Source organism: Triturus cristatus, chromosome 9 (genome assembly GCF_964204655.1).
Source record: "Triturus cristatus chromosome 9, aTriCri1.1, whole genome shotgun sequence".
NCBI classification, from domain to species: Eukaryota; Metazoa; Chordata; class Amphibia; order Caudata; family Salamandridae; genus Triturus; species Triturus cristatus.
Window position 1 is genome coordinate 618,055,509 of NC_140592.1, and position 20,891 is coordinate 618,076,399.

Genomic DNA, 20,891 nt, shown 5'->3' on the forward strand with positions numbered 1-20,891 from the left:
AATGTCTCTAAGTTCGTCAATTTAACTTTCAACAGCTGTATTTGAGTTTCAGGACTGATTATAGGGTGTTCCAAAGAAGGGTCACTTGTCAAGGGCTCATTACCTGCTCAATCTCTGGCCTTCTCATACTCGTGGGGGTAGTATCATTTTTCGTTTAAGCTCCTGCGGCTAATAGGAGACCAGGTGGGAGAGGGGTTGCAGAATAAGACGAATGAGCAAACAGAGGCAGCATTAGTGGTCCACTGGTCTGGAAATTGCATCCCACTCCAAGATTTTGGTTTCCAGCTCCACTTACAAGTGCGGCAAATATTCCTTTTTCTCACCTGGCAATATGAAGGAGAGGAATTCTGTTGTATGGCTTATGCTTTCTCAATTACAACTGTGTGTTTGTTGTACTACATAAACTTTTAAAAAAACTGTGCGATACAGATTTTGGGCACATCATCAAGATATGTTGGCCCTAGTCCTTCTAGCCTACAGTGCACCTTGTACCCCAAACCTGACAAGGTAACAAATGGAATGTGCAGCCTCAGAACATGACAACCCTGACCACCACCAACCTTTTTGTTTAGTTACTCCTGCATACCCAAAGAGATGCACAACATGCAGTTTCAATATTTATCGAAACATTGTGATTCTTGAGTCAAATGTGTACTGCAATGATCAGTAGAACAAAACAGAATAACATAATTAGCGTTCTAAGAAAGGTGAAGAAGATACAGTTCAACCATTTTGCTGTTGCAGAATATATTCTTGCATATTTGTACTGTAATATATTGTAGTCCTACCTAGCGCTACCTATCCTAATGTGCCTATGGTGGGTGCATATAAAATGTCCTACCTATTATGAAGGAAAGTTTCAATTCTATTAAAGACGGGTAGGCGAGGATTATGCTAAACTCTTCCTTATTTTATTGCTCAGCAGCCTTAAACATGTAACGGCAGAAGACTACAAATCCCATGAGTCTTTTGTTATAGTTCAGAAAACAACCATAGAGGCAGTCCCATATAAACATCAAGGAACGGCACTTGCTTTTTCTTCAGGCGAAACACCTGATCCTGCTTTTCCATTAATAATCTTGTTTCTGTTCGGACCCTCAAAAGACAAGGAGTCAACATCAGAAAATTGATAAAACATCTGGTATCCCTGTAACAGTGCTTTAAAGAAACAGGTTAATCAACAATCCTAAATTCACAAAACCTAGTTCGCCTCACATAGGCATTACCCCATAACCCTCCGGAGTTATAATACTTAGCTAAGGTGTAGATTGTAACTTTGATGGAGGGTAAGAATAACTATTCCACTGGGTGGGATAATACTCCCCTCCCTTAATAGAATTGAAACTCTCCGAGTTATAATACTTAGCTAACGTGTAGATTGCAACTTCGTCGGAGGGTAAGAATAGCTATTCCACTGGGTAGGATAATCCTCCCCTCCGAGACCTTAATAGAATTGAAACTTTCCATCATGATAGCTAGGACATTTTTTATTCTATGTTACGACTGGAGGCTCAGATTATGCTAGTTCAAAGCTGTTCGCCCACCAGAGAGGCCATGCCCAAAATTGGTTTAAAGTATAAGGCCTTAAAGGTGGAGTCTAAGGACCAATCCACTGCTATGAGTATGTCCTCTAGGCGCCCTTCCAAGACGAAGGCTTTCAAAGCCATGGCGCCCCTTGCTGAATGGACTTCGAAGGACGCTGTATCAATGCCAGCTTCCTGGAGCACCCATCTCACCCAACGGGCAATCGTAGCGGCTGTCACTGCTTTGAAAGGCTTTTTGAGCAAGAGAAAAAGTTGTGAAACCCCTGTAGGCCTATATTCTTCCGTCATCCTTTTGTATGCACTGAGACAACATACAACACACAACTTCGGATGACCCGTGAAGGCTGAATAGTGATTCACTCTAGTGTTAGACTTTGTACGTCGAGCAACTGTGAATTACACCCCGTCCAGTGTTAACACCCGTGATGTAACCTCCAAGGCCCAGACTTCCGATAAAACCCGTTTACATGAGATTAGACAAAGGAGCCTCGCTAGCTCACCTGTCAACTCCTTACTGGAAAGGTAAGAGATATCCTGCCAAGATTGCAGCAGATGTAGCACCGTGTTAACATCCCACAAGGAGGAATCCCTTGGGAGAGGCAGAAACAACAGGTGTATACCTCAACAATCTACATACCAGAGGATGCTCTCCCACAGGAACCTTCTGAATGGGCATGTGGCCTGCATATATTACCGACCTACTCGCATTAATTGAACGATAGGCCAAACTCTTGACTACTAATTCCGACAAGTAGTTGACTACATGGAGTACATCGGCCCCACAGGATCCAAACCCTGTCGTATACACCAATGTGACTACTTTCTCCAAGAAGACCTATACCGTTTGACTGTAGAGTCTGCCCATGCCTTCCTTATAAGGGAGGAAGCTGTTGTCGAAAGGCCCAGGACTTCCCAACGTCCCCTGTAATCCTCCAACCCATAAGGTTGCGGCTGCCCTCCTGACCCAGAGGGTGCTAGTTGCCCTGGTAGTCCGTCAGAAGAGGTGTCTGGGTAAGTTGGCTTGGAAAATCCATAGAAAGTTTCAGAAGAGCTGGATACCAGACTTGAGATTTCAAATGCGGCGTCACCAGTATGACTTCTGCCTCCGGACCAGTGCAGTGAGCCTTGGTATCATGGCAAATGGGGGAAACGCATAATCCCGAACAGACTCCAGTCTTGCAGGAAGGCATCAGTTGCCTCTGCCAGAGGGTCCGGACGCCAGCTGAAAAATCGGGTAATCTGGCAATTGAGTCATGACGTGAAGAGGTCCACTTGACATGGACCCCACCGTGTCATTGGGCTCTGAAAAATAGCCGGATCCAGCTTCCAGGCACTGTAGTCCTGTAGATGTCTGGAGTGCCAGTCCGCCGTCCGGTTGAGTGATCCTGGAAGGTACTCTGCCGTGACTGATAATTTGTGTGTCAGTCAGTAACTCCAGAATTCCTTGGCCAAATCTGCCAGGAGCTTGGACCGTGTGCCTCCTAACCGGTCAATATGATGGCGCAGGAGATCTTGTCGGCCGTCACACTCCGAATTGCGAAGGATCAGGCCAAAACTCTAAGCAGTTGATGTTTAGTGATTGCTCGTGATTGAACCAATTCCCCAACCCTGTCAACTGGCGTCTGATTGGATCACCAGATCTGGAGCCGATCCGAGTGACCCTTCCATTCCAGGCCTGCATATTCTCAAGCCACCAATGAAGCTCGTATGCGCTTCCTGTAAAAGGGATATCTCTTATGTGTACGTGAGGCCATGATGCAAGTGTTGCGTCTTTAGACGCTGTCGAGCCCGGTCATGCAATGGCCCCGGAAAGATCGCCTGTATCGAAGATGACAACAGACCGACAATCCAAGCTAAATGGCGTAGCGAGAACTTTTCGCCAGGGTACACCGCAGTTCCCAGCGAATCAGGCACATCTTATGCAGGACAGTCTGAGGCACTGCTGTACCGTGTCAACCTCGAAGCCCAAGAAGGTCGTTTGTTGTGCTGGCACAAACTGATTTCTGGTCGTTCAGGAAGAAACCCAGATTTTGTAGAAGGGTCTGAGTCAGCTGGAGCTGAGAGAGCAAGGTAAGCTCCACCTGGTGCATCAAAAGAATGTCATCCAGGTACACTGAGGCGCATGCCTCGAGCCCGGAGCCATTCCATGGCTGGCCTCAGCACCTTGGTGAAGCCCCAAGAAGCTGACGACAGCCCGAACAGCAGACAAGTGAACTCTTATATGAGCTCGCCCCATTTAAACTGTAGAAACCGTCTGTAGGCTGGAAAAATTGGAACTGTAAAGTAGGCGTCTTTTAGGTCGAGCCGAACCAACCAATCGTTTGACAGCAACACATCTTTGAGAATGTGAATGACTTTCGTTTTGAAGTGGCGATACACCACCCATTGGTTGAAGTCTCGGAGGTTGATCACCAATCTGAGCCCCTTATCCTTCTTGTCAACAAGAAATAAATTGCTCAGGAATCCTTCTGTATGCAAGGTTGTACGCATGATGGCCCCTTTCCTTAGGAGAGCTTGTATTTTACGGTCTACCACCTGCACACTCTTGTGTTAAAAAACGAGGTCTGGGACGAGAGAGTTGATGGGTAGTCCCATGGAACTCAATATGGTAGCCCATCACTGTTTGCAAAACCCAAGCATTCCCTGTAATTGTGCCCACTTGTGTCGGAACCACTGCAATCTCTCTCTCCTCCCCCCCCCCCCCCCCCCCCCCCCCCCCCAACCCCTCTGGTTGGAAAAATGGGGTAGCCCTTACCGGTGGGTTCACCAGGTGCGTTTTGCTCCTCTGGGGTTGCCTCTTCCCCCACACCCTATGCTGTGGCCTTTTAAGGAATAAAACACTCCGAATTTCCGTTGGTCTTGCCATTGCATGTATCGTTTAGTCTGGAGCTTGTGGGGATTAGACTTGGAAAGACAGCCGGAGGAGCGCCCCTACCTCTTCCGGCCCCCCAAACATTTGCTGGCTGAACACTTTCTTTATTGACTGTTGTGCCTTTTCCAGGGAGGAAACAAAGCAAGACAATTCTTTAATAAACGGGTCTCAAAAGAGAAAGTTTGCCATGGGCCCGGCTTTCATAGAGGCCAGCTTGCCAAGTCTGGGCTCAATCTTGATCAATAGAGAGCGTCTACGCTCTGTTGATAATACGCAATTCGCATTGCCAATGAAACATAGGGCTCGCTGCGCCAAACGCCAGAGGATCGCGGGATCTATCAAGTGACCTGCATCTTTGGCATCCTCTTCCATGTCTCAAATCTTAGTAAGTACCCCAGCACATCCAAGACCTTTCTTACGATCTTTGATGAACTTGCTGATAAAGGTTGTCATTCTGATGTCAATCTCTGGGGTACTCGCCAATTTATTTGACAGGAATGGCTGGGGGCATTCTGCCGTCAGGCGGCCAAGAACGTCCTGGTCCATCGACTTCCAATGCCATATAGGACGCCACGATGGGTGCCAGTACCCAGTCAGCAGAGCGGGGATGATGTATATTATCCAGGTTAAGCATAACCAAGATATCTGCCGGGCCCTGGGCTTGAGGTACATCCACCTGGGGCTTTTTGGCGCCTCCTTTCAGTTGCCAGGGTCTGCTTGGACCATGCTCTTCGTCTCAGTCCCCGTCTGGGACATCCGTGTCTTCCCCGGTACCTTCATCTTCCACTCCTTGTGGGACGGAATCCTCTTCGGGAGTCCCCTACGGCTGGGAATCCTCTTGCACCTTTAGATTATCCAAGCGTCTCTTAGGAAAGGCCTGGCGCAGCCTCTCAAAGGCATCTGGAGAGGCGGCAGTCCTAGGATCTGTGGCTGGAGCATTGGCTTTGCCTTTGCCCTTGGAGGGCCCTTTTGCGTCAGCCATGCGCCTCCCTCCAGTCTTCCTCAGTAGAGGTGACCACCCTGCGCCAGACCATGAGTTCGATAATGCGGCGACTCAAGGGTCCTGGAGCAGAGGATACTGCCCTCTCCAGGGATGTATCAATCACATCCACCAGTCCCATGTGAATGGCGATAAGTGAGTGCTCTTATTCCGTGGGTTCGCAAGAATTAAATTCACCCGCCATCATAAAGAGGACCAAGATGAGCCCTTAACAAATTTAATAGCACAGTTGCAATGCCCCCAAATATTCCGAGACATGTTAATAATACAGGCCCAGGGAGGCAGTTGGATGAGCCAAGCCTGGTCTCTAAACACTAAATCTTACAAGTTCAAAGTTAATTGTCGCTACGCAGAAGAACCTATGCTCTGGAGCCACTAAATTAAGGATGCAAAGCAGTGAAATGGAACCTCTGACTCCAGTCAGGCGCGCGAGGAACAGACAGCCCACTTCTTTAAGGAAATTCATACGCCCGGTCCGACGGGGGGGGGCGAGGAACGCCAAGAATTCAGGGGGAATGTCCCTCTCCCTCCTCCTACTTGCGTGTGTCTACCTAGCACTCTATCGAAGCCGCCGGTGCAGCGCAATGTGATCAGGAGGAAGCAGCACCGTATTGGAAAGCTCCATCTCTAGACCTGAGCGGTCGTCAAACTAAAGCACGATCTAAGTGCTCAACCGAGGGAGAGAGACGCAAAGCGTCTGTTACTTAAACACGAGCACGATCAAAGCGCTCAGCTAAGAGGGAGACCCTAAGCATCCAACATGCTCGTCAGTGCGTCCATGATCCCCTGGAGAGCTCTCCAGTCACAAAGTCGGCGGCAGCTGACAAAGACGCTCGCCGTGTGGCAAATGAGGAATTGTACAAGCAAGCACACCACACTTAAAACATTACAGTTTCCACCAAAGGAATCGACAAGATCAAGGAAAGGCACTTATCTGGCTGCTGAGCAGCGAAAGTGCCGTTCCTTGATGTTTATATGGGACTGCCTCTATGGTTGTTTTCTGAACTGTACGAAGACTCATGGGATTTGTAGTCTTATGATGATACATGTTTTTTATGGCTGCTGAGCAATAAAATAAGTTAGAGTTAAGCATAATCTGAGCCTCCGGTCCTGACCTAGAATCTGCCAAATCCCTGTAGGGTGATCTAACTCCCCCGTTACCTGTGGGTGTCATCAGGGAACCCGTCTTGATGGAGAGCTGGGCAGCATTACTCTCAAGAGGTAAATGGTAATCAGCTGGGCTGGAATTTCGGCATGGAGCGACCTCTCAGAGCCAGCAAAATGCTCCTCTAAACAAGGAAGCAATGCCGTTTATAAAATACTCTTCACCCATGTTGCCATGCTGAAGTCCCAGTCAGGCCGCTGTTTTTTGATTATATTGTGATAGCTCTGTTGCTAAATAGACAATAACAAACAACTTTTTGCTCAGTGAACGTAGCCTTTGTACAGAATGTTCATGGAATTTTGATAATATGCCTGCGAAGTGGAAATGTAAGCAATGCTGTTTCAGAGAATATTATCCTGCACAAGCAAATACGTTCTCATGTTTAAGAAAAGAAGGCATCTTAAAAACATGAGCATTTAAAACGGTAGCATACAGGTTTAAAATTTGACCACATTACAGTTGGTGGGAAGATTCACTGGATCTGACAGATTGCAACAAGGAGCAGCGGGAATTCAGAAGCTTGCACACAGTTTCAGAGGCTATGCCTTGTTCCGCTGAAAGTATTCAAAGATCGTGGCTTTATCAAAGTTAATAATGTTTGTATTAGATAGTTGCAGCTAAGGAACCTTTTTGTTCACCTACGTTGGGCACATTGATAAATGTAACAGATTTTGAAGGGTATTTTCCTATGAGCTTGAGGGTCTGTGTTGTGTGTTAATAAATCTGGTTTATTTTCGGTTTTCCTGTCTCTTCCATAATTAGGGACTTGCCACTGTCCACATTTTTTGTCCCTGTTGTGTGTAAGTTGTTCAGATATAGCAAATTGGTGGTGGGTCTGAAAATGTATTTTTTTCATTGTTGATTTGGACAATATTTTTAATGTCTGCTTTTGTTTTTCAGGGTCAGTCAACATAACAAGGTGAACCTGATGACAAGTGAAAATCTGTCCATCTGTTTCTGGCCTACGCTCATGCGACCGGACTTCACCACCATGGATGCCCTAACGGCTACACGTACCTACCAGACAATCATAGAGCTCTTCATCCAGCAGTGCCCTTTCTTCTTTTATAATCGCCCACACACAGAGCTTTCGGGGGTAATACCAACTTGTCCCTCCCCCATTGCTTCAAAACTCCCTTTTTCTGCAGCAATAGCAGTGACAACACACCCGTCCCCACCACAGTCTCCACCGCCAACACCACAATCCCCAATGCAGCCAACTCTCCCACCATAGTTTGAAGCTGAACAGCATACACTGTGAACTTTGGGTAGGGGGATAAAAAAGGTCTTATTGAATTTAGCTGATAAGACTGGTGATTGGAATTCCCACCCCAGCATTTTAACACTACCTTTCTGCCAGCAGCATTCCACCCTTGATAAAAAACAGTAAGTGGAAGGCAGACAGGTGGGATGACCTGTGAGGTCTGAAATGAGGAGGCTTGTCCTGAGATGTGAACTGACAGCGTGTTCTGGGCAGGGGAAGCAGCTTTTGGATTCTTGCCTCCATTGAGAAACCCATCCGTAACTGAGCGCTGGTGCAAAATGCAGAAATACCTGTGGACACTAACCAGCTTTGCTCGGGTCTGGGTCGCTACATTTTAAATTAAGATTTTATCCAGCGAACGTACCGTGTGGAGTCAGCCCTGAGAGGATTGGTGTAATACATGCTGACTTGGGCCTTTAAATTGCTCCATCAACACTTTTAAATAATTCCACAAATCTAGGGACCATTACCTCTGCAAGACCAATCTCACTGAGCTGCAAGCTCCTTCAGCAACATGTACAGGAAGCTCAGCATGAGCTTTTAGAAAGCTATGCTCAAACGCCTGTGACTGACATGATTCTCAAACGTTCTATGACCTGTGGTTTTCAGCTTGGGGAGAGGGCTACTGAGGGTTAACATTTTCTTTCCTTAACAGAAGAATAGCAACATGAATAGGAAACATGAGCGTAAAAGATGCAGCTCTGACCAGGCATATCTTCTTTATTGGAGTCTTTGCTTGTGTCCTCCAGAACATATCCAGCATTAGCACTTACAAGAAGACTTCAGAATTGAGGTGGAAGTGAAAGAAGAGTTACATTGTGACTTTCTAATTATTGAAACCCTGTTTAAATGTGCTCTATAAATTTGTGTTGGGATGGCAGGAGAAAATCTGTATCACTACATATTTAACACTACAGTATGAGGAGCTGATTGTTTTGCACTCAGTGTATTGAGTTATTAATACAGAGTCTCCAGATAGCTTTGTCTGGAGAATTACCCTGCATCCTGGCAGTACGTATACACACGTTTCAGGTCCCTGGATCAGGCGGGATTCCACACTCTGGAGCACGCTCTCAGAATATGCTTTTGGCCAGTTTTTCTGCTGGAATTCATGTTGGCATTATCTCTGTAAGCATTAGTTTGGCTGTATGGTTTGGGGGTGTATTTGAATGTATTGACTGTCTCTGAAAGTTTTATCTGTGGTTCTGACTGGGTGTTTCCCTGTGCGCTTGATCTGGTTGTTTTCCTGGATGTTGGAACAAGATCCGTATGCATTTGGTTTTACTATTCCATTGCTTCTAACTTCTTGCCGAGCCACATCAGATGAGGACTTTTGTAGTTGCTGTGGTTGACTGGGTGAGAGCAAGGTATGTATGCACATGAAAGAATGTGAAGCTAGTGAATTATCTGTATGCATGTTAGTAGAGGCATTTCTGCCCATCACTTAAAAGTTTGCATATTTTGACCTACCAGATGGCTTACCATTCAACCTACACTGTAGCATGAGTAGGTTTAAGAATTAACCCCACAGGAACACACAGTTAGTAACTAGTACTGCAGTGCCATTGCAGGATGCATTTATGGTTCCCTATGCTATCTCAGGTTTAAATTTTGGTACAACCCTGCTATGGTATTTCACAGAGTTGAGAGCAAATTGGAGAGAGCAACCTGATCTGTGATTACACTTGGGAAAGTATCATCAATTGTCTGTGGTACTAATAAGATCAGTCTGACGTGTGCCACAATCTTATTTTTTTTGCACTTTAATGCAGGTAGGCGGTGAGGGTTGAAGGTATTTTTTTAATGTTTTTATATCCTGTTCCTGTGCAGTGTGTATGGTGATTTTGAAAGCGCTGATTAAATGCCTTCATTCAAGTTTTAAACACGTGCAACTATATTTCGTAAATTAATTTGATCTATAAACTTTTTATTCATGCACACATTTGAATTAAACATACTTTTTCCGGAGGCATTCGTTAACTCGTGGCAGCGTTCTATACTTTTCTCTAAAAATCCTGACAGTTCTCTAGTCTGCTACTAGCAATATTTGTAAGATTTAATCCCTCAGTGTTCAGGAGAGAAAATAGACGAATCCGTGGTTAACAGGAAATGTTGTCAGATAATCAGCTGAGATGAAGCATCCAGGACAGGCAAAACAAGAATGGTATAGAGGCAATCAGCTGATGATATGTGGAAATTGGCAAGCTGTGAGTACTTTATGATTAGTTGGAAAGATGTAGGACTGTTAGTTCATTATGCAGTTTGAGTGTCTCATGAGACAAAACAGCTGCGCTGCAGAGGATTTGACAGGAAGCAGTGAGTTTTTGATGATTCTGCTAGAGGCATTTAATAGTCAAGTGTCTTTGTAAGATAGAAGAAACATGATTTTCTTTGGACACTGCATGACTAAGGTGGGGATGTATACTATGGATATGTTTCTGGATCATTAGGCAGAAGAGGTAATAGGGCAGGCATCTGGTGTGCTAAAAAGGCACAACACGGTGTGAGATCAGTGTCGCTCACCCAAAGTAAGAAAATGCTGTTGTGTGCTCTGGATTTGTGTGGGGACCTTTGATGGGGTGACACATTTCACTGGCATTTGGTTTTCACAAGGGATGCATCTAAGCCCTACATAAAGGGAAGACAGTGTAATAGGGCAGGTATCTGGTGTGTTAAACCTGCACAACACTGACTGAGTGACATACATTTCCCACTATGTAAGAAAATGTAATCTTGTACCCTGGATTTGGGTAGAGGCGTTAGTACTAGGCTTTCAGAAGACCTACGTAAAGGTTTCAGCCAAGTCACTGCAGATGATGTATTTTTCTTGAGAAATTAGTGTTTAGAGCGTGTATCTGATTCTTCAAGTGGGACATGCTGTGTTGGTTCTACTTGTCTTCTATAGCCACCAAAAGGAAAGTGATGAATTTGTATGTTTTTGATAAAGAAAAGGCACAAAGTGGTAATAGGTCTGGCAAATCGTGAGGCTGGAAGTAAACTCCTGGCACCAGACATCAGTGACTTCTTTATCTGTATTGATTTTTGAGGGTTAGTTATCTCAGTTTATTGATGGTGTTGATGTAAATTTGTGTTACAGCAAAATGGGTACCACAGAAATTAATTTAAAATAATATTTTTTTCTGACCATAACACAAGTCTAGCAGCATTATATTCATGAATGTAGAAGTAGCACAGAATCCAGATCACAATTGTAGTGCACTGTGGGGACCATATGCCATCTTTGGAATAAACTTCTTAACATCTCTGTGAAAAAATCTTATACACTGTAGGGGTCTTTGAGCGCCATCCTGAACAACACAGCTGGATTAAAGGAATAGCCTTGTTCCATTCAGCAGACAGTGTTGAGGTGGTGTCTTTTAAATATTCCTGTAGATGAAGTGATGGTCTAATTTCAGTAGTGGGTGCTATTCACACTACCGCCTAAAACGTGAGTTACATGTAATAATGCTTATTGTTGTCACTTTCCTCCTTACCACATCTCAGCATGCTTCTTGGTGCTTTACTGCCTTTCTCGCCTTGCTATGGTGCTATACCACCAAGCCCTCTTCCACCAATTTTGCTTCCACAATAATGTATTTTGGTTAAAGAGCTGTTCTATGTTCTTTCCTTGTCTTACAGCAGCCCTCACTCCCTACCTACATGCGCCACCGTTTTTCTATAAAGTGTTTCCTTGTTCTTCTCCACTTCCAGTACATTGTCATGCAGTTACTTAATTTTGTTAGAAACAGACTCCCTTCGAATGAACCAGGTAATAGTTCAAGTAATTAGTACCAGATGTTTCCACTACCTTTCACTCTCCTTTTTAGCACCAAAGCATCAGATGTTGATGGATGATCCGGCACAGGAATGTGGTTCAGGGGTTGCATGCTTTGTGATGCATGACTGGAAGTGGTTTTCTTTACAGGACGGTACTTGTTCTTCTGGAATGGTTGGTAAATATAGCAGAAATGTAATGTTGAATTGCTAGCCTTCTAAATGTGGTTTGAAAGCTGTATCCGGATTGATGCTTCTTTTCAGCTAGCTTCTGCTTCAATCATGTTCAACTTCATATGCTAGAAGAGAGTACCTGTCATGCTTGCTAATTAATCTGCTGTATTAATTCCAGCCTTAATATGTTTCTAAAGTCACCCCTGCCCAGACATCTTGAAGCTGCCAGCATTAGTTTGGAACCGTCCAATTAAAAGCAGATGATTGTTTGTATAGCAAACACTGTAGGTTATTTTTCATACTGGAGTTGCATCTTGCAAGAGGAGGGTAGGGTTGTGTTCTCCAGTATTTGGGGTGTCTTTCATAGATTCACATGCCTGAATCATTCCCCGTCGTCGGAGTGGGAGTCCCACGGTACATAGAAAAGCAATAATTATGCATATAACAACCAAAAAACTTTGGTAACCTGAAGCCAGGAAGTAAAGTAGCCTAAGCTACAAGGAAAAAACTTCCACATCTATGACTATTACAGTCATTATATCCAGTCCAAACTGCAGGTTATCAGGCGACAGCACCAACCAGAATGTTCTCCTCAGAGGCTCAGGCTCTCAGATTTTCTACGGCACGTCGTGTGAAGGGAGTCTCCCTGAGCTCTGCTCAGTACTTCAAGTTTTTCTCTACTACTTTGGAATCTTTAAGGGTGTCAACTTCAAAAAGATCCCTCTTCAGGCCTTGTGAGTCCTGTGGAAAGCTTCGGCTTTTTTCTGAAGACCCTCACAAGAAATGTATTTATTGCCTCTATCCGGATCATGAGGTGAAGGAGTGTAAGATCTGCCGGACCTTTCCTCAGAAAACCCTCAGGGATAGAGAAGGGCGCCTATTTCTGTGGCTACAGAAGATCAAGGATAAAGACAACCCTTTGTCGGAGGTAGAAAGTGTCTCTGGATCCTCTATTTCTTCCAGAAAAAGGGTGGCTGAAGGAGTTTTCTTCTCCTGGGGCGAAGGTGTTGAGGAAAACCCAGCCTGGTAAGGGCTCTGGCCAGTCTTCGTCTTCATCAAGGAAGACGTCTCCACCTTCAAGAACCAAGCCTGCTACGCCCCCGGGGAAATCAGGAAAAACTATGCCATCTAAAAGTTTTCCTGACAGGAATTTACCTCGGGTAAAATTGCCGTCGTCGACGGTCATAATCGTCGATGCTATTTCAACGAGGCCGAGGCCTGCTATGATAATGTCTTTAGCTTCGTCTCCGTCGACGCTGGTCTCGGTGAGTGTCAAGCCCATCTCGTCGACGAAGGAAGTGTCATCACTCGGCTCCGTCCCGTCGACGGTAAGAAGTAAGAAAATGTCATAGTCTACGCTCGCTTTGTCGACGAAGACTTCCTCGTCGGCGGCTGCATCGTCGACGAAGATTGCTATCCCATCGCCGTTTTCCCCGTCGATGAAAACTGACTCGTCGACGATGAAGATTGCCTCGTCGACTAAGATCGCCTCGTCGGCGGCGGCAGCTAACGTCTCGTTGACGAAAATCGCCTCGTCATTGAAGACGGTTTCTATATCAGGACAGGTGTCATTCCCTATACCGCCATCGTCGACGACTCAATCGGCGCGCTTGTCAGCGCCTCTTTTGTCTACCTGCACGGATACTCTCTTCCAGCAGTTTTACCACGGTTGGATAAGAAGTATAAAGCCCCAAGTAACTCACCGGCATGCCTCATCGGTCAACCTAAAGCTGACTCCGTCCTAGCTCAAGCGGCTCAAAGACAGGCCAGGAATCCATCATCGCCCATATCAGCTCCACCTGATAGAGATGGCAGACGGTTAGATGCAATAGGAAAGAAGGTTTCCACGACGGCAGCGACCACGGTTCGGGCTGCAAACTCCCTAGCTATATTGGGCAGATACGATCGCCAGATGTGGTCCGACATCTCTCCTTTCATCAATATGCTACCGGAGCCTTCAAAATCCGAGGCCTTAAAGATTTTGCAGGAAGGGGAGTATGCATCGGCAGAAATCATTGATGCAGCAGTGGATGTGGCATCTACTGGGTTCAGGCAATTGGCGGGAGCTGCAGTGTTAAGAAGGCAGAATTGGCTAAAGTCAACGTCTTTTCATCAGGAGGTTCATTCGAAGATCATAGACATGCCATTTGATGGTGAGTCCTTATTCGGTCCACACGTGGTCGAAGCCCTTCAGGCGATTAAAAAAGATACGGAGACGGCGAGGTCTCTGGGTAGCCTGCAATTCCATAAGTCTTCCTTCCGTGGTGCCAGAGGACGTGGATCCTTCTCCAACAGGGGAGGTTATAATCAGCAGCGATCCTTTCAATCCTCCCAGACTGGCCAAAGATCTCAAAATTATCGGCAGCAATCCTATGGACAACGGAGTCAGTCCTATTCACAGTCTAGAAGGAACCAATCCTTTCGTGGACGAGAGTCCAGTAAAAAACAATGAGAACAGCCACCTGCCACCATCTCTACCGTTGCCCCACATAAAAATTGGAGGAAAAATATCCCACTTCTATTCGAACTGGTCCAAAATTACTACAGACAAGTGGGTGTTGGATATAGTATCCAGAGGCCATGCTCTGGAATTCACAAGGATTCCACCAAATTCTCCTCCCAAAGGTTCACCCCCTGCTCATCTCAAGGAGCTTTTTTCCCAAATAAATCTGATGATTCGGAAGGGAGCAGTCGAGAAAGTCCCTCTGCTGCAGAGAGGAACAGGTTTTTATTCAAGATTTTTCCTGATCCGGAAAAAGTCAGGAGAGTGGCGTCCAATTCACGATCTTCGCGCTCTCAACAAATTTTTAAAGAAGCTGTCCTTCCGGATGTTAACGCTCCAAGAAATTCTACAGTTACTTTCGGCGGGGGGTTACATGGCCACCCTCGACTTACAGGACGCTTATTTTTGTCTTTCATAGATTCACATGCAACCCGCCCACCTCCCCTCAGAGGCTTTTTAGGCTGTTATACTTTGGTTCACTCCTGTGCGAGAAAATCTGAGAGCCTGGGCCTCTGAGGAGAACATTCTGGTGGGTGCTGTCGCCTGATTGGCTGCAGTTTGGACTGGATATAATGACTGTGATAGTCATAGATGTGGAACTTTTTTCCTTGTAGCTTAGGCTACTTTACTTCCTGGTTTCAGGTTACCAGGGTTTTTTGGTTGTTATATGCATAATTATTGCTTTTCTATGTACCGTGGGACTCCCACTCCGACGACGGGGAATGATTCAGGCATGTGATCTATGAAAGACACCAATACTGGAGAACCACAGATTACAGGAAAGTAACTATTGTTCTTTTTTAATATAATGCCATGGGAAATTCTGGATCCTGGATGGCTGTCAAAGATTGAAACCTCCTTCCCCAAAGTGGGCATGGATTAACACCTTGAGTTTTCTCTATACCATAACTAATACCCTCCCTCCCCACACACTGCTCCCAAATCACCACCTGCTCCATAATTTTCTAAGTACACTAAGGTGTCCAGTGTATCTGAAGTAGTCAAAGGAAACACTAGGCAATTGAACAGCTTTACAACCGATAACTGAGAATTGTACCTGCATGCCATGTTGTCTCATTTTTTACATATCAAATTGGTTTTGGAGTAGTTTCTTATATGGCTCTGGATTAGAAGCCTTGCTCTGACTGCTCTTTTGTGTTGAATTCACCCTCCTTTAGAATGTCTTGGCTTTTTCATAACACTATGCTCATTCCATAATTCTTTGGACCAGAGCTTTTATCTTACTTAATACCTCTAATCGGGAGAGCATTGGAAATCATTCAAGAGTTTCGTGTATAGTCATTGGAATTGCAGTCTTGGTAGCCCATTTATTAAAGTTTAGAGCCGACATCCTTCCATCTCCAGTAGTCCTTTTCCTCTCTTGGCGGTTCTACTACATATTGGTTTTGATCACACCTGTCTGTAGTCTTAGCATTTCGCATCTAGTTCAGAGGGGAAAAAAGTTCTGTTCAACTAAAAAAACGTATTGTAAATGTAGTTCTGGCCAGGCATAAGTTATTGTTTAAAAATAATAGTAAGCGAAGGAAAACATTAGATTTTCCTATGTACATTTTAAGTGGCTTATTCTGCCATCTGCAGCTAAACTCCTTTGTGGAAGGTATGTCCACATTGACTCCCTGAGACTTGTAGTCTCTGTGTATGTTGATTAACTAATAACTTGATTCCAAGAACCATATTAACTGTATTTAATGGAATGGGCCCTCTGGGTAAGACAGCATTCTGAAGCAAGCAAAGCAATCTACATAAAGCTGTTTTTTTTTTTTTTTTTTTTTTTAGGGGCCTGACCTATTCACCCCTTAGCAATTGGTGATAGACTGTAATTCATTTTACACTTATTTTAAGAGGATTTTAACAATTCATGTTTTTTCAGGGCCAATCCATTTAGTGCATGACAGTGTGAGACTCGACCCAAGAGCCTTTTCCACTGGCTTAAGAGAATCATGTATTTGCTGCCAAGTATTGTAATTGTCTCAATGGGAATGATGTAAAAACTAAGGCCTTAATGTGACATGTATCATAGTTAATAAAAATCAATCTTGTAAAAAAAATCAAAAAGAAAATTACGTGTGCTTATCTTAATGCTGGGGACAAATGAGGTTTACAGCTACTCTTGGGTGTCTTCAGTGTTTATGGGCATAAGTGATGCAAAAGTCTCAATTTAGATCTTATAAAAAGTGCAAAAGCAAGTTTGTACAAATTGACACAAGGTTTGCAGCTCATGTCTTTCAAAAAGACCATAGGTTGGATATCTGTAAGACCTACGAAGCCTTCCTACTTACAACTTTGAAACAGAGAGAAAAATATCTCTGGCCATAAAAAGCATTAAGCACATTATACCATGGGACAGGCAAAGCAAAATCCTTGAAGGATCGGACTTTCAAATGATGAGAGTCCAGATGTGATGGAGGAAACTGAAGCGGTCCCCGGGAAGCAGCAAGGGTCCAATATTGAGGACGTCGTAGGTCGATGTAGGTATTGAAGAGCTACCGGAAAAGTTGGCAGAAAACCTTGTCATGACACAGAAAACACGTGCACTTTGGGTCAGATTTCGTTTAAATCAATGCAAACTGACTCGAACACTAGAATGTAGCTGGTGATGTCGTAACACTTGGCAGTAGAAAGAGCATTGAAAGGTTAAGAGCCAGATGGATCAAAAACTGAAGAGACCATGTTGGACAAGTCTTTATAATTTCTCTGTCTCAAAAGCGGATTAAGGTTGGAGGAAGGACAAGGAAAGAAAACCCCAAAGGGGAATACAGCATCACCTTGTAAAAAAGTGTTTTTTTTATTTTTTATTTTAATGCTTTTGACAGTTGCATAGCAATGACATATAAATTGAAACAGTAAGCATATAGCAGACAGTTGAGGGACAGTACAGCTTAAGAAGTGCGGATAGGGTATTTCAAGTGTATTCAAACCAACTTTCACTGGCAAGTATCAAATAGATGGCAAAGATAAAAGAGTACATATAGATCGATCACACATCGGCAACTCATTAATCACACATAATAGTTCTGTATGTCAAGTTGCTCTGAGGGGTCTGCTGTGCTGAATCCCTAAAACGACCAGAACACCATGGCACTTAAGCAACACTGAATATGACTGAAGAAGTCCCCTAAAGTCTTTTGGTTTTCTTGTTGGGGTAATGTGGAAAAGTATTTGTCAAGTTGCTCACTACAGTAATCCATATCTGATGTCCACAACTTAACCATTGGGAGGCACTTCTCCACAAAACACAGGCCACCCGTTTCTTGACTAGTAGTAATGCAGTGGAGACAAAGCAGTACACGTTTAATGGGGCCTGTACAGTACAACCCAACAGTGCATTCATAGGCAATTGATGAACAGTCCTCTTCAGCATTGAGTTGGTTAAAAACTGCACCAATATTGATAAATATGAGGGTAACCGAATGCCAGTATACAAAATCTGCACCCTACAATGTTTGCAATGAAAATCAGCGGATAGATTTATAGGAGTCCCGTAAGTCTGGGGTAGGAATTTGAAATGCAGTAATCTCAGCCGACCATTAGGTGACAGCAAACCTATTTGGGTACAACAGAACACCAATTCCTTCCCTGATATAGAAGTGCCCAGATATGTTTCCCTGCGCAACTTTGCTTAAGGTGCCAAAGGTGCCTCCGCCTGTATGGAGATGTACAAGTTAATTTCCATGTGCTTCATGGAGGTGGACGTGACTAGTAGTGTTAGGGCTTTGCAGGGTTTAGGTCCTGCTGGGAACATTGGGTAGCTATATTTGCACAATGCTCCAAGTTGGTAATATACAATCATGTCTGCCATAGACCACTGCCAGCATTCCCTAATGCTTTCCCTACTGATTAATTGGCAACCAGTAAAATAAAATCACCCAGCGTGACCAGGCCTCACTCTGTAGTCTACATAGGAACCCCATGTTTTTCTGTAGCTGATAAAATGGGTGATGATTAAGCAGTTGCTCCGGGGTATATACCAATGGACATGACACTCGTTTCCTGTGTTTTTCCCATGTCATCATCTTAATGTTCGTGTGGATTAAGCTCTTTCAGCCGCAACTGTAAGTTAAGAAAGGCCTGTAAGGGAGTCGGACCTGCTATATCCCACTCCACCACAAAGTGGGCTATATATTGAGGTGAGTGCAGCCAGTAGTAGGCAAACTGTGCTTGGGCACAGATATGATAAAGCTCACAATCTCGAGCTTCCAGCCCTTGATGGTTATATTGGTGTTTTAGAATTTCCAATTGTATTTTAAGCTGTTTACTGGCTAACTCTAGATCAACCATCTTGAATTCAAAAGATTTCTTTAATAAAAATTGGTTGATTAGAGGAATAAAAAAATTGTAGAACAAATAGTGCAATTGAGCAGGATGATCTACTACGTAAGATGGCCCACCAGCGATAGTGGGAGGCTTTTCCATTCCCAAATCAGGCCATCGGTTTGGTAAATCATCACACTAGAATTCTCAGAAATGGCCAGCCTGACTTCCCGGCTGATCCAAACTCCAATATTTATGAGCCCGGGTACACCAAGGCAAGGGTACTCCAACCCAGTGGGATAAGTTCCTGGGGGTCGGAGGAATTTTTTCCAAGTGATACTGATAGCAATATATAGAGCAAAACTTCTCTGACTGGGTTAAAGTTCTGGATGGGGTTTCGCAAGTACTACGTGACAGAGTACAGAAAGATAATGGTATTAAGGGAGGTGAAAAATAAGCCACTGTTGCTGTGAAGCTCTCTAATCGGACAGGACAGCGGCTCAGAGGTTGTCATTTTGTCGTGAGTATAGGGGACAACCCTGACGGCTACCTCTACATATAGGAATCTGTTCCTAGAGAAGGCCATTCTGTGGAATACGTGTAGAGGGTGCTCTATAAAGCAAACTAATCCACTTTCTATAGCTGGACAGAATTCCTGTTCAGTTCAATACCGCAGACAAGAATGGCTACTCTAGGGAGTCTAATGTCTTACCGGTGTCTAAAAACATAATCTCGTCCGCCATCTCAGGGCTCAGTAGATGGGTTAAAGCAAATAGTGTTCTTAGATTGAGTGGTGGGTCGACCTTGAACGACACCCACATGATATGGCAGAACGAGGTCTGGAAGTAAATGTAGCAATTTGTTTAACCATTTGGCAAAGTAGTAATAATAGGTAGTCTCTGTAAGCCTCACATTATTCCGGTGGTTTGGCTGGCTTTAAAAGTATGATGAGCAGGGGCTCTCAGAAGGATGCTCGGATGACAGTCTTATGCCTCATTACAAACCTGCAAGAGTTTAGGCACGAGGCCGGGGCTGTGCTTCAAAAAACTCCACAGTAAGAGTCTCCTCCTGGAGGACTGGATGTCAACAAATCGGAGATAATGGCAATGTTCTCATCCAGGGGATACTCATCAATAGTCATAATCTATGAATAATCCCCGCCCATGTGCGGGATCCCGGAGCATATAGAAAATACATATATATATATATATATATATATATATATATATATATATATATATATATATATATATATATACATGTATGCATATGTGAAAACATATACATGCATCCTAAAATGTTTCAAACATGGCAAAAATGCTGAAATATACAATAATGCTTTATTGCCATAAAGCATACTTGTAATTGCAGGCATTTGCCTGTAGGCTGCAGCAGAGTACTAAGAAACAAAGAAAACTTCCACCTTGCCTTTAAGGCATTAGAGTAGGGGTACCGTGCCTTTAAGACCTGCAGGAGACCCCTTGCTCCCATGATGCACCACAGGTGGCATTTAGGTCAGTTCTTTTTTCCGGCTCCTCCGATGAGGATCCTGGAGCATGAGCTCTTCAGTTTTTTGACTGAAAGTGATTTATTTGATATTTTCTCCGAAAACTCGACATTTTCTGACTCCTTAAGGCTCATTCTACTGGTTTTTTGGTCTTACCACTAATTATTTTCCAGTCAGAATGCCTGCCTTATAGGAAATGCCCTTCCTTTGGCAATAAGATGGCACTGGCAGATCCACACTCTGTGTGTATTGTGTCTTCCATCCTCACACAATCCTGACCGGTGTCCCCACTGCCAGAAATTTTCCAGGCAGATTCTGCATGACAGAGAGCGCATAAAACTTCATGCCCAGCTGGAGAAGGACAGAAGCCATCATGGAGGTGACTATGGAGTCTTCAAACCACCTTCTTCAAGCCAACAACACCGAAAACGGCAACATACCACCTCTCCTGAGTCCAGAATGAAGAAGGTAACAGGAGATTCGACGTTGAAGTCGCCGTCGAAGAGACCCAGACACACTTCAGCGTCGAGGGACGAATCACCATCTCGACGTCGAGATTCTCCGCCACATGCAATAAGTCGGCGTTGAGGCACAGCACTTCGGGCTCGAAGGCTGTGGGTCCTGACAGACCTGAAAAGTCTCCGTTGACGTCGAGGCTTCAGTCGACATCGAGACGCTCTCCGCCACCCTCGAGGAGGTCGGCGTCGAGAGTCACAACGGCGAACATCTTGCCGCAAATGGGCTTGTCGACGTCGAGAGCTTTGTTGAAGTCCCATCACTCGACGTCAAGAAGATCGACGCCAACTCGCGCCATGG

At 44.5% G+C, this 20,891-nt stretch overlaps 1 protein-coding gene across 2 annotated transcripts in view; it reads left to right on the plus strand.

Annotated features, from left to right (window-relative positions):
* The window catches only part of ARHGAP35 (Rho GTPase activating protein 35), a 409,579-nt gene extending 399,851 nt beyond the window's left edge, over window positions 1–9,728 (plus strand). The window contains exon 8 of one of the 2 annotated variants that reach the window (XR_014968680.1): window positions 7,482–7,500. Coding sequence is in view for 1 of the 2 variants with exons in the window: in XM_085625658.1 (XP_085481784.1) it covers window positions 7,482–7,815 (334 nt within the window). In the remaining variant the exon portion in view is untranslated. Of the gene's footprint in view, window positions 1–7,481 lie in introns of both variants that reach the window. The other variant, XM_085625658.1, reaches the window with a different exon arrangement.
* The last annotated feature ends 11,163 nt before the right edge of the window (window positions 9,729–20,891 follow it).